Below are 13,727 nucleotides of genomic sequence, written 5' to 3'. Positions count from 1 at the left end.
GTACACCTGTACACTCTAATGCAGCTTTCACCAGCTCTGCCATGAATTCTACTTTTACAAGGTTTAAATTCCGGAAACTGTCAGTGAGGTGATAATTCTACTGTACTTCATGGCAGAGCTGCTCTATTGAGTTGTATTGCGCAAATGTACCTAATGAAGTGGCCAGTGAGTGTATAAGGTATAAAAATAACAGTGAGCTTGCAGCAGATCTATAAGGGGAGGCACAGAGTGAACACAGATACTAATGTCAGCGCTTAAGTGTCGTTTGATGTGACATTAAATAAAGCATGGTCACGTCCCATGTGGGTTTTTAAAGGCCATCTGACAGTCAGAACAGAAAAGGGGGCAGGGTTGGTGGCCCCCCTCCTCACAGTCCATGCTTGAGAGGACGTGATTGTGAATCTTTGTTCATTACCACAGATTTGTCCTTAAAAAGCCGCCACACAGGAACATCCAGCTGTGTCAATTCGCCTGTTTTCATAGTGGAGGCTCGCGTACGCGCGCGCGCGTGTGTGTGTGTGTGTGTGTGTGTGTGAGAGAGAGTGACATTGTGGGCGTCTCTGTCCGTAGCGCAGCCTCCTCTCAGGCCACTCCCGGGAAGCGCGCTGCTGTTCCGCCACACAGACGGACGGACTGAGTGACAGAGTGTGGTTCAGTGCGCCTCGGCTGCTGTGCGCTCCTGCTGCCTGGGTTCGTGTGATTTTCCGTGCGGGTGTCACCCACAGTCCTGTCATCTCCCGTGCAGATTCGGAGCTGAGGCGGAGGCATGTAGCACCGGATTCACCGGATTCTCGGCGCCGAGCAGCATGTAGCACCTGGAGCTCCGCGCACATCGCCTCTCTCCTGCGCCCCTCCTCCGTGCTCTCTCCCTCCTGGAGCGCTCGTTTCTCCATTTGGGAAAGCATCGCCTCCACAAGCATATTCGGGGATTTTTTGGGGGATGGGTGGGGGGATTTATTTATTTTAGAGGAGTGTGAGTGTGTGTTTATCCCTGCCGCTCTTCACCTCCCGGTCGATGGTCGTTGAGGAAGCTTCCATCTTGAGTCCCGTATCTACAGAGAGAACCATGGCGAGCGACTCCCCTGCGCGGAGTCTGGACGAGATAGACCTGTCTGCCCTACGGGTAAATGTTTCCCTGTGTGTGCACGTGCGTGCGTGTCTCTCTGTATGTGTGCCCGTGCGTGTGAAGCTGTGGAGCACCTGCCCACTTTCCCTTCCTTTACTCCCCTCTCCTCTCCATCCTCACCCGCTCGCTTCTCTCCGAGCGCCGCGCAAGGATGCGTCTCCCTGCTCTTCTTCTGCTTTTGCTGAAGCTGCCGCCCTCTTGGTGGTGTGCATGCGCGTGCACGTACGGATGCCTTTGAGCCTATGTATGACTGTGTGTGTGGTTGGGGGCTGGAATGCTCGTGCACGGCGGGCAGTGATTTAGGAAATCAGGTCGGAAATCAAGTGTGTGATCACGCGGCCTCCCGCTGACACTCCTGTTGTTTGTTGATGATGTTGGTTTCTTAACAATTGAGACGTGATGTAATGAGGCCCCGAGCTGCTGCTGCGCGCGTGCACCCATTCCCGAACGCGTGCGTCAGACAGTATAATGCTGTGTCTGTACTATGTGGGGCAGATGTTAAGCTGCCTGCTCACCGACAGGTTCACAGCACACACACACACACACACACACACACACACACACACACACACACAAACAGACACACTTCAAAGCCAATTAGACAAACAGCTACAGAGGCTACATGTGCACGCACACATGCCCGCACTCTGAATAATAGCGATGATAACCGCAACACGAGCGAGTTCCGCCATTTCGTGATGTGGCGACAGCAGCATTGCATCGCTGTTTGTGGGTCTGTGCGCGTGCGCGTAGATAGGAGGCGTAGAGAAGGTGACAGCGCAGGAATGTGTGCATGCGTGTGTTAATGTGTGTGACTGATGATAAACTCAAACATTTATATTCAGATTTCACGTGTGCTCAGTTCAACACAAACTGTCACATGTGACTTGGTGTGTGTGTGTGTGTGTGTGTGTCATTCTGCACAGCTCCTCTTTCCTCCTTTATGTCTGCTGCTTACACAACACAGCTGTACCTGCAGAGCAAGAATCAAGTCTGGACATGATCTTGGGGTGGGACTGCATGACTGTGCCTGTGGGTTAGAGACACAGAAACACAGAAGCAGAGGACACAAAGATGGACAGAAGGATCAGAGATGTTCAGGTTCTCCTAAAAATGAGAATCCTTGCTCTTCGCCTCAGTGGCATGTTAACTGGAAATTAGGTCACCCAGGACAAAGCAGTATGAGCTGGGGGGAACATTTCATTGTGAGGCAAAGCCTGTCACATAGACACAAACACACACACACTCTCACATCCTGTTTGTGCAGAGCATCATGTCCCAAATGATCTCCTGTGTTCATCCCCTCACATAGTTTGGTCCATAGTCACCTTCCCTGTTTATTTCCCCTGCTTGTCCTCTTCTCACTGTATGTCCCATTAGGATGCAGACTTCGTCCTCCACACTAACTGGCTTCACACTGAAGTATGTCAGAGAATGAGTCTAAAGTCCTCTGACAACTCCGGTCAGGGACAGTATTAATAGCTGTTAGAGACATACACGGGTCTGGACCTTGGTAGTCCTTGTCCTTTTCTATATCTCAGAATACATTGAATTAATTCAGGAGAAAAAAACGAATGCCTTTAACGTCATGCTAAAGGGAAAACTTGTATAACTTCTAGTTATATTGACATGTTGGAGCATGTAAGTTTCTTGAGAAAAGTAAAACAGGATAATAGGAAGAATTTGTTATCACAGGTAAAAAACAGATATAACAATACAATTCCAGCAGCCACATGACAATTACTAGCATCATGCTCTGCATCCATAGTTTGTATGATAGTACAAGAATCTCAGCACAGGAGTCAGTAAAACTTGTTGACAACGTGTCCAAACACAGAAGATGTAGCTGTAAATGTGCAAGGGTCTACAGGAATTCTGCATTTCATAGACACCATCTTTCCTATACGCTATGCTAGATGATGTCAGATTTATGGAGGCATAACTGAACAGGCCTTGCAAAACAACCAAAAAGAGGCAATGTGACCAAAAAGGACCCAAAACAACCAAAAACAGATGCCAAGAAACAAACGAGCAAAAAAAAAAGTTAGTTAGCTGTGAGTTAACATGACTGTAGGTGTAATAAAGGTTTTAATCAGACAGACCGTGTTTTTACCACTTCCTGCGCCTTTTTTTAACTGTTCCTAGGCAACCATCTAATTACTGCCATTTGTCAGACCACCAAAGACAGATTCGTGTGGGTACAGGAGACATACAGGGGACAGACCACGGGGAGTAGGACAGCTCGTCCCGGAGATTTGCCCTGAGTTGAACTTTTTTCAACTGGACGCGCTCAGGGTGCTGCTGCTAAAAGCACAAGGCAAACGATTAGTTAGTTACGATTAGAACCTAATGTGTCATTTTTAATTTTGAGGTGAAAAGTGTCCATAGCCATCCAATGTGTGGACAGACTCTCTGCAGACGACTGCGTGCTGGCAAAAAATTGGTGTCCACACAGTCTGTCTGCAGAGATGCTAGTCCAACTGCACATGCTCCAGAAACGTTAACCAGCCCCTTTCATATTATGAAAATATACAAAATAATTGTTTCATATATAAATATATTCCCCCATTCGTACTGTAAATAGGACCAGGTGTGCAGACCGACGGGGGACGGGCTTGAGGACCGTATGAACGAGTGATCGCTGACCACGTGTCACTCATTTTATTCAAGTCTACATGTGTAAAATGCTTCCGAAACGGCCTCCAAATCAAGTTATGTTGTTTTGTGGATTTTTTTCAAACCCTTAATATTCATAGTATTAATAGTTATCAGTTTTCCCTCTGTGCCCTGTGAGGAAAACACACCTATGTAGACCCGGGATCGCTGTCAGAGCCTGGTCATTGCTAGGCCCCGGTTAAGTTTTACATCAGCTCCACTGATCCTCCTTTCTTCTCAGCTGGAGGTTTTCCTTAGGTGTGTGGTCCTACACTTGGTAAGAGCTGTAACAAGCATGTGAAAGTGTGTTTGAGCACCTGTATTTGTGTGTGTGTGTGTGTGTGTGCACGGTCTCCCAGGATTAGCTGTGCTTCTGTTTGACCTTGAGTAAAAAATGAGCCCTGCTTTTTAAGATAATCCCCTTCAGGAGCCTCCACTGTAAAAGTCCCAGTGCGCTGCTGTGTCTTACTCTGTGCTTACACACACACACACACACACCTGTGCTAACGGCAAACACACACACAGGTATGTTTAAAGATTGAGATCTGTGTTTTGGGACTTTTATTGTTATTTAATCGGCATGAAGATGAGATTACTTTCTCCTGTGAGTTTTGCTTGTGTATTTGTTCGCCGGCTGCTTGGACCATCCACGCTTGGCCTGTGTGAGGGGGCCTCACTTACACCGGCCATTTTCCCTAAATGTGCTCAGAAAGTTATCAGGATATGTATTTCGAGTTTTTACCATTACACAACCAAACACGACACATTTCAGGGTGTTAATCTGCTCTGACTCCTTATTAATACACTGATCCTGTACCAGTGGTTTATTGTCCTGAACCTGCTGACAGTAAGTGTGATAGCGCATATTTAATACTGTACATTGTACTTGGATTATTGTCGTGGTAACAGAACCTCTGGGTTTGGTTCTAGAAGTCACACATAATGTGTGATAACTCTGGTTACTACTCATCATTATCCGGTGTTGCCTTCTCTTTCTTGTGACAAGGAAGTTTTCAAAAACGGTGTGATGTAGTTGTTTAATGAAAGAGCAATAAATACTGACCGTCATACGGAGAGTTGGACGTGGACATTAATATCAGTTTCTTGGCTTCTTGCTAACAATAAGAAGAAGCAGCTGTTAGCTAGTCACAAAGACTGGAAACAGCGGGAACAGCTAGCCTGGCGACTGTGTAAAAAGAAACTCCGAATCACTTAAATTTTAATTTTTTACAATTTGGTTTTTAAACAGATTAAATAAAGAGGATATCGTGTGTTGAGCTTTGAAGGACCAGTTGGATTTTGTTATTGCTAGCCAGACCCAGGCTAGCCGTTCCCCCCTGTGTTTTAGCTAAGCTAACTAGCTGCTAGCAATACCTTAGCTTTACAATTAACAAACACGAGACTGATATAAATCTAACTTTTGTAAATGAAAGCAAATATTCCCTAAAATGTCAGACTTTCCCCTTAACAATATATGGTCATCTCTCCTCAGACCAAGACTTAATGTCAGAAAGAGGGTGGGTTGATATTAGCTGGGTTTGCGATGTTACACACTTTTTTTTTATATTTAAGTCATATTTAAATTGACACATCTACATTTAGGAATCAGCCCACTAGTTGTTTGGACCTGACAGGTGTTGACGCACAGGTGCTTCCACCTTGTTTCCAGTTTAGTTATATTATCCCATAGAACTCTCTGTACTGCCATCAGCTCCTTATTGTCCTGTGTCTCTTTTTCTCTCGCAGGACCCAGCTGGCATATTTGAGCTGGTTGAACTGGTTGGAAACGGCACCTATGGGCAGGTCTACAAGGTAAGAAAGACATTTTAATAACCCTGTGCCAGTTCATCTTATATACCAGTAATCTTTATACTTTCATTTTCCATCTTAATGCTTGATACGATAATATTTGGATGCTTCAGCTGGGCCAGTGTGGGGCTACTTTTTACTTGATGTACTCTTGGGAAGCCCATTTATAATATTTGTATAATATAATAAATGTGTGTTATATTTTGTATCAATAATGTGACTTTGCAAACTAACCAAGGCTAACAGATCCAATTTAATGTAAATTGGTCTGCTGACCTTTGCATGTAAGGCCAGCTGAAAAGTACAGTAATTAAACACGGACTACTTCTTATTGTAACTACACTAAAATAAGCCACATTAAGACCAAACTCTGTGTTGTTGCACAGGCCACTGACCAGGAAAAGCAGCTTGAGTGTTGTACACAATACTCTTGTTTGTTGTATTTGATTGAAAGCCGTGAACAAACTTTCCTTTACGTGGCTGCTTGTCTGCGAGGGGCCCAGATGGGTAATGAAATTTATGTCGTTCATGATTCTTTTTGACATGCAGATGGATGGAAAAAGCCTGAATGGGCTTGTACGTCACTTGCAAAGATTTTTCTTCCCACTACACCATGAGCACTACTTTTTTTTAGATACGGCATTTAAAATGACATTCAACATATACGTTTTTTTGGAGTGAGAGCTCAGAGGTTCTGCTGCTTATGTGATCTTTGGAAAACATGATTTGAGACTCACCAGACTTGACGTACTAGTGAGTCACCCTCTTCTTCCTCTGATCCCAAAATGAACTCCCAGAATCAACAACATCTAATTTTTGCGCAAACCTGAAGTTAGTGACTTTCTCCTTTGTCAGGCAGCGGAAGACGCCCATGCAGACTCAAGCAGCATAGCAGAGAAAATGTGTGTTTGTTTGTTCTCCCTTGTTCTCTGTACTTCCAGAGCAATTAACGCGCTCACACGCCTGCTGATACACATAGACGGCGAGCTATTACAGATTCATTCTGTCTGCTGGATGCTCTGTATTGATCTGTTTCTGCACAGTGAGACCTCCCTTTTACAGAAAGGATTGATATAACAAAAATAACACAAGCTGTGAAGTAAATTAAGATATTGAACTGTAACATATCAATAACGCCAAGAAAGTCTTGGATGGATGGGCTGTGGTGGGCAGACTGAAACCTTAAATATCAATACTATATTTACTATCTCTTGACTTAGTATTTGAGCACCAATGTATATTTTTTTTTCTGTTTAAATTGAATTTAAAAGTAGACAAACTGTCTGCAAACAATCGGGCTGAATGATCCTCTGACAACACTGTTTGCATGCAGTGAGAAGACACACAGGTAGTTGCAACGATGGCTGAATGAAGATCGTGAAAATAGAAGAATGCTCAGTATTTGACGAATGATCAGTGAAAATATATTTAGAGATGAAAATATATTCAGGTTGAATGGGATCATCCTCACTTATGGAATATTGTTTATTTGTTTAGGATAAGACATATGGACATAGTGGAAATCGCAGACCAGAAGCTACTTCAGAACTTTAATGTTAGGCTACAGAATAGAACATCTAAATATTACGTTCTCCACCCCAAGTATTCATCAGGATTCTGACCTACTCAGGGAGTAGAGCTATATGAGTGTTTTCTTTAAGAGTGTTTTCTTTGGTAGATTTTTATTTGACAGCTTTCTATCATTTCTAATTTTATGAGTAAGAACTGTCTAATTTGGTACAAATTCTGGTTCTAATTTTGGTATTAAGTCCAGACGTGATCCAGAGAATCACGTCTGGACATTTCCTGGAGTTGCCGTATCTCACATGTGGCAAACAACCGGAGACTCTTTCTGTCTGACACGTTCTTACCTACTGATACTGTGTTTGCTTTGGACGTGAGGTGATGCCTCCGCAGGACGAACGCTGCAGAAACGGCACTGTTTCCATTACAGACCATCAACGCATTAACAACCAGGTGTTCTGCTGTTCTTTGAATTTGACGATTTCAGCATCAGTCCATAACGGCATAAGTTCCCCGAGCTTGTTGTCTCTCTGTTTAGACATTTCAATTGATGTCTTTGTGTTTATTTCACCCTCACTGTTTGTATTCTTCCTGTTTTGCAGCATTCACAAGATTAACTTAAGAAGAAAAACTAAAGATAAAACTGATTAAAATGCCCATTTTCTGGACAATGACCTGTTCTGCACACAGAGGCTAATTCAGTCTATACATAGACTTTGTACCAGGGAGCTGACCGGTTAAAGTCCATTCAATGTTGGGTCCAGCTGATTCAGACATTTGCATTGTCCCTTATAGCTCCTCTGGGTAGTATCTGAAGAGGTTCAGGGTTGCAGTAGTTAATCCTCCTCTTTCAAAACATTGTCTCCAGACAAAACCTACACTCTGAAGACTGACAGGAATGCAGTGTACAGAAAATGAAAACTGTACTAACCACTAAATATAAAACAAATCCATGTGTATATCACAGCAAATAAAGAAGCCTTTTAACTCTACCAAAAGAACTTTAACAATATCGTGGCATTCTCAGAATCCAGCCATGAAGAATTCAAGACCCCAACATTCATGGATTGATTGTTGGTTAAATGATGCAAAATGACAACAAATACAAATGTATTACAGTAGGGCAATAAAATGACAGAAATGACACAGAAAATGGCCAGAAATAAAAGAAGAATGGTCTCTTTCAGTCTGGTGGTCTTATAGGTAGTAGGGTGGGGGACCTTTACCTAGTATCTGTGCTCGGGGGCCCTTTTTACCATAATCCATGCATGCAAAGACAAGATCTATTTTCTGATGAATTCTATCTTAGAAAAACAACATCTATCAACAGCACAAGAAAAGCCTATAAATCAATATTTTCCTAACTCATGCACGATGCAATCACTATAAATATTTAGTCCTATTTTATGTCCTATAATTAGTGCCAAATTATAACTTTCTTTTCAGGAAACTTGCAGGTTTCCTGATTTATTTCCAGCAGTCTGACTCATAAAATATAGTATTACCTAAATATAATTATTCTGAAATGGAGGAGAGGAAAACTGACGATGGTCATGTTAAGTACAAGTACTGGAGTACAACTAGTTAATTGCCAGCTCTGTGACATTTCTTGACCTAGAGCACAATGAATTGTCCTTCATTCTCCGTGCCAGCTTTTTCCAGCTGCTTTCAAATCGTTTCTCTACCCTCGGGGCTGCTGAAGCCTCATCTCCTGGTTCCCTGTTTTAATAAGCTTTACGAGGTACAGACATTAAACAAGCAATAAAAGGTAAAATCTTAAAGATGGTGGAATCTTTTCCCTTCTTAGAGATCACTAGAGCATAAAAATTGTTTGTTTTCCACAGGCATTTCATTTAGTTTGCAAGCACATTGGGGATCTTGTTAAGCAGAATGTTGGAATCTTCAAGGACTAAAGTCTGGGACCCTTTGGGGACACACTTCAGTTTCAGGTGTTTTTAATGATTGATTAGTAAAATGACGTTCACAACATTTCATGAGTTTCAAGTTTTATTGTTTTGTTTAAGTGCATGGACTGAAAATCTTTCTGAATATCTATCTCACCGGGTTAAATGAGCATTGTTTACCAACAACCGTTGACTGATTCTGTCTAAAGCTGGGAAAGTATGTGATGTCTAATAACTTTCAAACAGTGGATGGTGATAAGGAGCAGCGGTGAAGCAAAGATGTAAACATGAAATAGTTTCATGCTTCTCCAAAGAATGTAAACACAAATCTCTGGGGGTTTGTAATCACGGTATGATAAAAGTATCTGAACTATAAGGACTGAAGGCATTTACATTATTTCAGACTTCAAAACACAGACCTCCCTCATTCATGTCTCATTTTCACCAGATTCCTATCAGCTTGGGGGTTTTATTCTGATTCAGCTGCAAACACACAATGTAAATGCAAGAGTTTGATTTTGCTCTGAATTCAAATTTACCTCCCCACTTAAAAAAAAAACGCTAGGAAGCTGGTGTATTTCAGTTCGTTTATTAGCTTGAATGTGTTTGTTTTCACTTGCCAGAGATATATTATTCATTTCCAAGAAAAACAAGGAAGCTATGATTTTATACAGCATGTTCTTCTTGCATTCTTGGTTCTTGAAATGGTTTAAACGCGTTTGGATTACCCAACGGGCCTTACTGTGCACAGGCCAAAGGGCCCTGGAGGTCAAGAGACCCTTTAGCCAGAGCGTTAGTATGAAGTGAGTGTTAATATTTCTTCAAAGACTAGTGTATCACAATGTATTGCCCTTAGTATTACACTAGCCACACTTGTGTAGACCAACATTTTTATTTTTTCTTATCCTGTGAGTTCAGGGTCACCACACATTTGTCTGCATGTTGATTTGGCAGACGTTGTTGGGGGGTTTGGTGTTTTGCCCGGGGACACTTGGACATGTGGTCGGGAGGAGCACGGACCTCCAACCGTATGGTCAGTAGGTGGCCAGTTTACCAACTGAGCCACTGCCGCCTCCTGTGTAGACAAACATAAAGACCTAATATTATATCAAGCAACTTCCATACAGTATAATCTGTTGTTCATCTTATGGCACAAAATTATGACCAGAATCGCCTAATTTGACACAGTGACTGTGATATCAAATGAAAATATTATGTCGAGACCAGGCATTTTAGTTATAGCGTCTGACATTTATTACAACCTTCTGAAGCACACAAATGATTTTGCTATATGTCAGGCATAGATTCAATTGAGCCTTAAAATGAGCTGAGAAAGTCATGGTTTGAGCTTCATTTTTAGTCTCATCAGTTTCTGTCGCTTGTGTGAACAACCAAGTGATGTCTTCATGGAGAAACTGTCAGAAACGTGCAGTTATCCCCATTTGAACAGTTGTCAAGTCCCACTTCTCTGTATAACATTGGATTTTCACCCATTCTTATCAGTGACACTTTTGCCTTTAGATACGGCCTAAAAACAATTGAAACTTATTTCAGAAAAAAAATATTTTTTCCCCTGCAGGCTTACCACACCTATATTTTACTACCTGTTTCACACTCATACTCACACACTCATAAAAACCAGTAGAGACAATGTGACCTAGAAATATTTATTAGATTTCATTTTGTATGTGCGTCCCAACAGGATCTAACAAAAAAGCCCTTGTGGTATCATTCAATAAATTGAGAAAACCTACAAGAATATGGATAAAGTGATTAAATAAATAAAAACGATTAATTTATCCTCATTTTGATAAAATCTTCACCTTTTGATTATGCACTGATGAGATTAGCAGCTTGTATTGAATAGAATTATGGAAAAGGATTAATCAGCCTCCTTCAGCAGGATTTATTATCACAACAATCTTACTTTTAGTTTATTGGTATGTAACATCTTACATTGAGGGCTACATCACCTAACACACAAAGACTTGATAAATTAAATTTAAACTGAATCTCATGCTTTTCAATACCTGAACCATAAGCTACCATTTTAGCATGAGAGGTAAGAATAAATTGAGGCTTTAAAGTGAGGTTGTGCCATATCACATCATACACAATATACCAGTATAAGACCTCCCCATAATACAATTTTGACAATATAGTTTTGTAAAGTCCTTGCACACAGGCTGTCTGATATGTCTATGCATCTCATATGAGCCTATAAATACAACAATTTCAATATAAGGCTGAGTTAGCACGTTAGAGGAGAGTCAACACTCCTCTAACGATGTGTTTCCATTTAGATTTGCATTCTGTCAAATGAAATGAAAATGGGAATTGAAACACATCAAATTTGTTCCACCCCCTTAAGTAAAAATAAAAAACTAGATTTAAGCAGAGTTAGATCATCAAATTTGAGGTTGACAGTAGCGTGCTAATGTCACGAGGTAAAGGTCAAAACAACCAAGTGGGTTGAACGCTTTAAATACCAAATGTTAGTTTTCTTTTAGTTTTAAATTGAGAATATTCAGTTACATCTAGGCTTTAATGCTGTGCAAACAGACCTGAAGGGAATTTTTAGATTTCTTTATACAGTCATCTTTATAAGTGTCATCAGCGAAACAATGAAAAGGGTGTTTATTGAAAATGAATTATTTGAAGATGGATCAGAGGATAGACCCTTAGTATACCCCAGTGATATGAGGTGCTGAGAACAATGAGAAAGCATCAAAGTTGGCTGAAAACGTCCTGTTTGTCACACAGGATTTGAACCAGTTTAAAGCAGATACATATGTACCACTCCCCTTTCCGAGTCAAGAAATTAGAATGCTGTGGTCCAGAGTATCAATGGCAGAACTGAGAATCAGGGGAATCAGAATAAATAATAAGAGTCCCCAGAGTCAGCTGTTAATAAAAGAGCATTAAAAACTTTGAAAAGTGCAGATTCAGGGCTGCGATGTGCTTTAAAACCAGGCTGGACTTAGAAAGGTTGGTAACTGAAGCAGAACAACCTTGGAGAGGTACAGTTATTTAAAAATGGGTCTAAAATATAAAGGAACCATGGGATATAGGGTGGGCTTCTTTAAAAGTGAAAGCACTATAGCGTGTTTGAATTTTTTTGAGGCATTTTCGAATTGGATGATGGTCAGTGGGTTTTCTTTTTGCTGGTGTTTGGATCATTGTGTCTGCACAAGTTTAAAAACTGTCTGCTGTGACTTGTGGGCTAAAATATATTGTTTAATATTTCTATTTTATACCTTCCGCATCAATACTGTCAAATATTGTTATGTCTATACCCTCCGTCCCTTTTGGGAGTTTGGCAAAGCCATATTTGTGCTAGTCACCACTGTACAGGCCTCAATTTGCCTATGACAAGCAAACCTATACTGAACAGTCTCGGCTTTCTCCAATATTTGTCCTGGGAAATAGAGAATATTTTGGCAAAAAAATCCAGGAAATAGTGGCATCTCAGTTCCTAGTATTTGTTGAGTATGTCAATTTAAATAATATTTTGATGTCATAAGATGCAGTATTCTTTTAGCCAAGCTAATAATCTGACCCAAACAATATATAAGCATAAGCATGAGTCAAACCATTATAAGCTGTAGCATCAAGCAAAATGCAGTTCAAAAATAGTGGTGTCATTATGACATGACAAAAAGTGACACTCATTACACATGTTTACTGTTTCCAAACCTTTTTATGTGTTGCAGTGTAGGGACATAAACTCAGCTGGCTCCCTGCCTCTCTCAGTCTGTCTCAGTCCTAATGTGTCAGGACTTGTGTTCACGTCAGGAATGTGAGGCTTGTCTGAACCCAGGACCTGAGATGTGTTTTTACGCCTCAGGCTGCCTCAAAAGGATATTCTGCCCTTTTCCATCTCCAGTCATCCTCCTCCTCACCTGCTACCTCCCCCTGTTTCTGCTCCGTATCTATCTTTATCTCTCCTTCGATGTGTGTGTGTGTGTTTTAATACCTCTTTCCATGGCATCATGATTTTGTCGTAATCTCTCTCTCTCACACACACAAGCACACACTGGGAGCACCGTGTCACCTTTGGGAGATTGTTTGGCCGGCCATCAGTAACGGAGGAAGAGAGATAGCAAAACAAAGCCTCTCTGAGATGATATCTCTTCCTCTCATCTCCCCTGTTTTATCTCCCTCGCCTTTTATTGCTTCATCATGGTGGATCGCTGCTATTTGTCCTGCAGTCACAGCAACACTTCACACACTTAACCTGAGATCCGAGAAACCGTTTTACACAGTTATCTGGGTCGTGCCGTCGCTAAGCAGATCCCAGGAAGCCCACATATTTAAGACTTGATCCGGACTTTTATTCAGCAGCAGTTAGCAGCCCTGAAATCCCTCAGTAAGGTTCTTGAAAAAGGTAAACATGTATAACTTATAACAATTGTTAATTTCAGCTTTGTGCTTCCCGATTTATAGCATACCATCTAAACACTGCTCCAAACTTGGATTTAGCAAAGACTGCGCGGCATTTTTAAGGCAGCCTCTATAAATGGATCCATCCGGTCCAAACTTAAATGTTGTACTGAAAATACTGAGACGTGCTTCTGGAAGATGAATCCAGCTGAGAAGAACTGCTTTTTTGGTCCCTTTTTTGTGGTGGTTTTGCATCTTTTTGGACCCTTTTGCATCTTTTTTGGTCATTTGGCCTTAGTTTTAGGTGGCTTTGTGTCCTTTCATCT

The 13,727-nt window shown here is 41.5% G+C and overlaps 1 protein-coding gene across 14 annotated transcripts in view; it reads left to right on the top strand.

Annotated features, from left to right (window-relative positions):
* Positions 1–562: 562 nt before the first annotated feature.
* tnikb (TRAF2 and NCK interacting kinase b) overlaps positions 563–13,727 on the top strand; it is a 54,568-nt gene continuing 41,403 nt past the window's right edge. For 6 of the 14 annotated variants that reach the window (XM_067485880.1, XM_067485883.1, XM_067485881.1 and 3 more), the window contains exons 1-2: positions 575–1,123; positions 5,528–5,593. In XM_067485880.1, coding sequence (XP_067341981.1) covers positions 1,016–1,123; positions 5,528–5,593 — 174 coding nt within the window. In that variant the 5' untranslated portion in view covers positions 575–1,015. Of the gene's footprint in view, positions 1,124–5,527; positions 5,594–13,727 lie in introns of all 14 variants that reach the window. The other 8 variants (XM_067485882.1, XM_067485888.1, XM_067485885.1 and 5 more) reach the window with 6 other exon arrangements.

Source organism: Channa argus, chromosome 19, assembly GCF_033026475.1.
Source record: "Channa argus isolate prfri chromosome 19, Channa argus male v1.0, whole genome shotgun sequence".
NCBI lineage: Eukaryota > Metazoa > Chordata > Actinopteri > Anabantiformes > Channidae > Channa > Channa argus.
The sequence above is the reverse complement of the archived record's forward strand: the minus strand, read 5'-3'. Positions and strand labels throughout refer to the sequence as shown.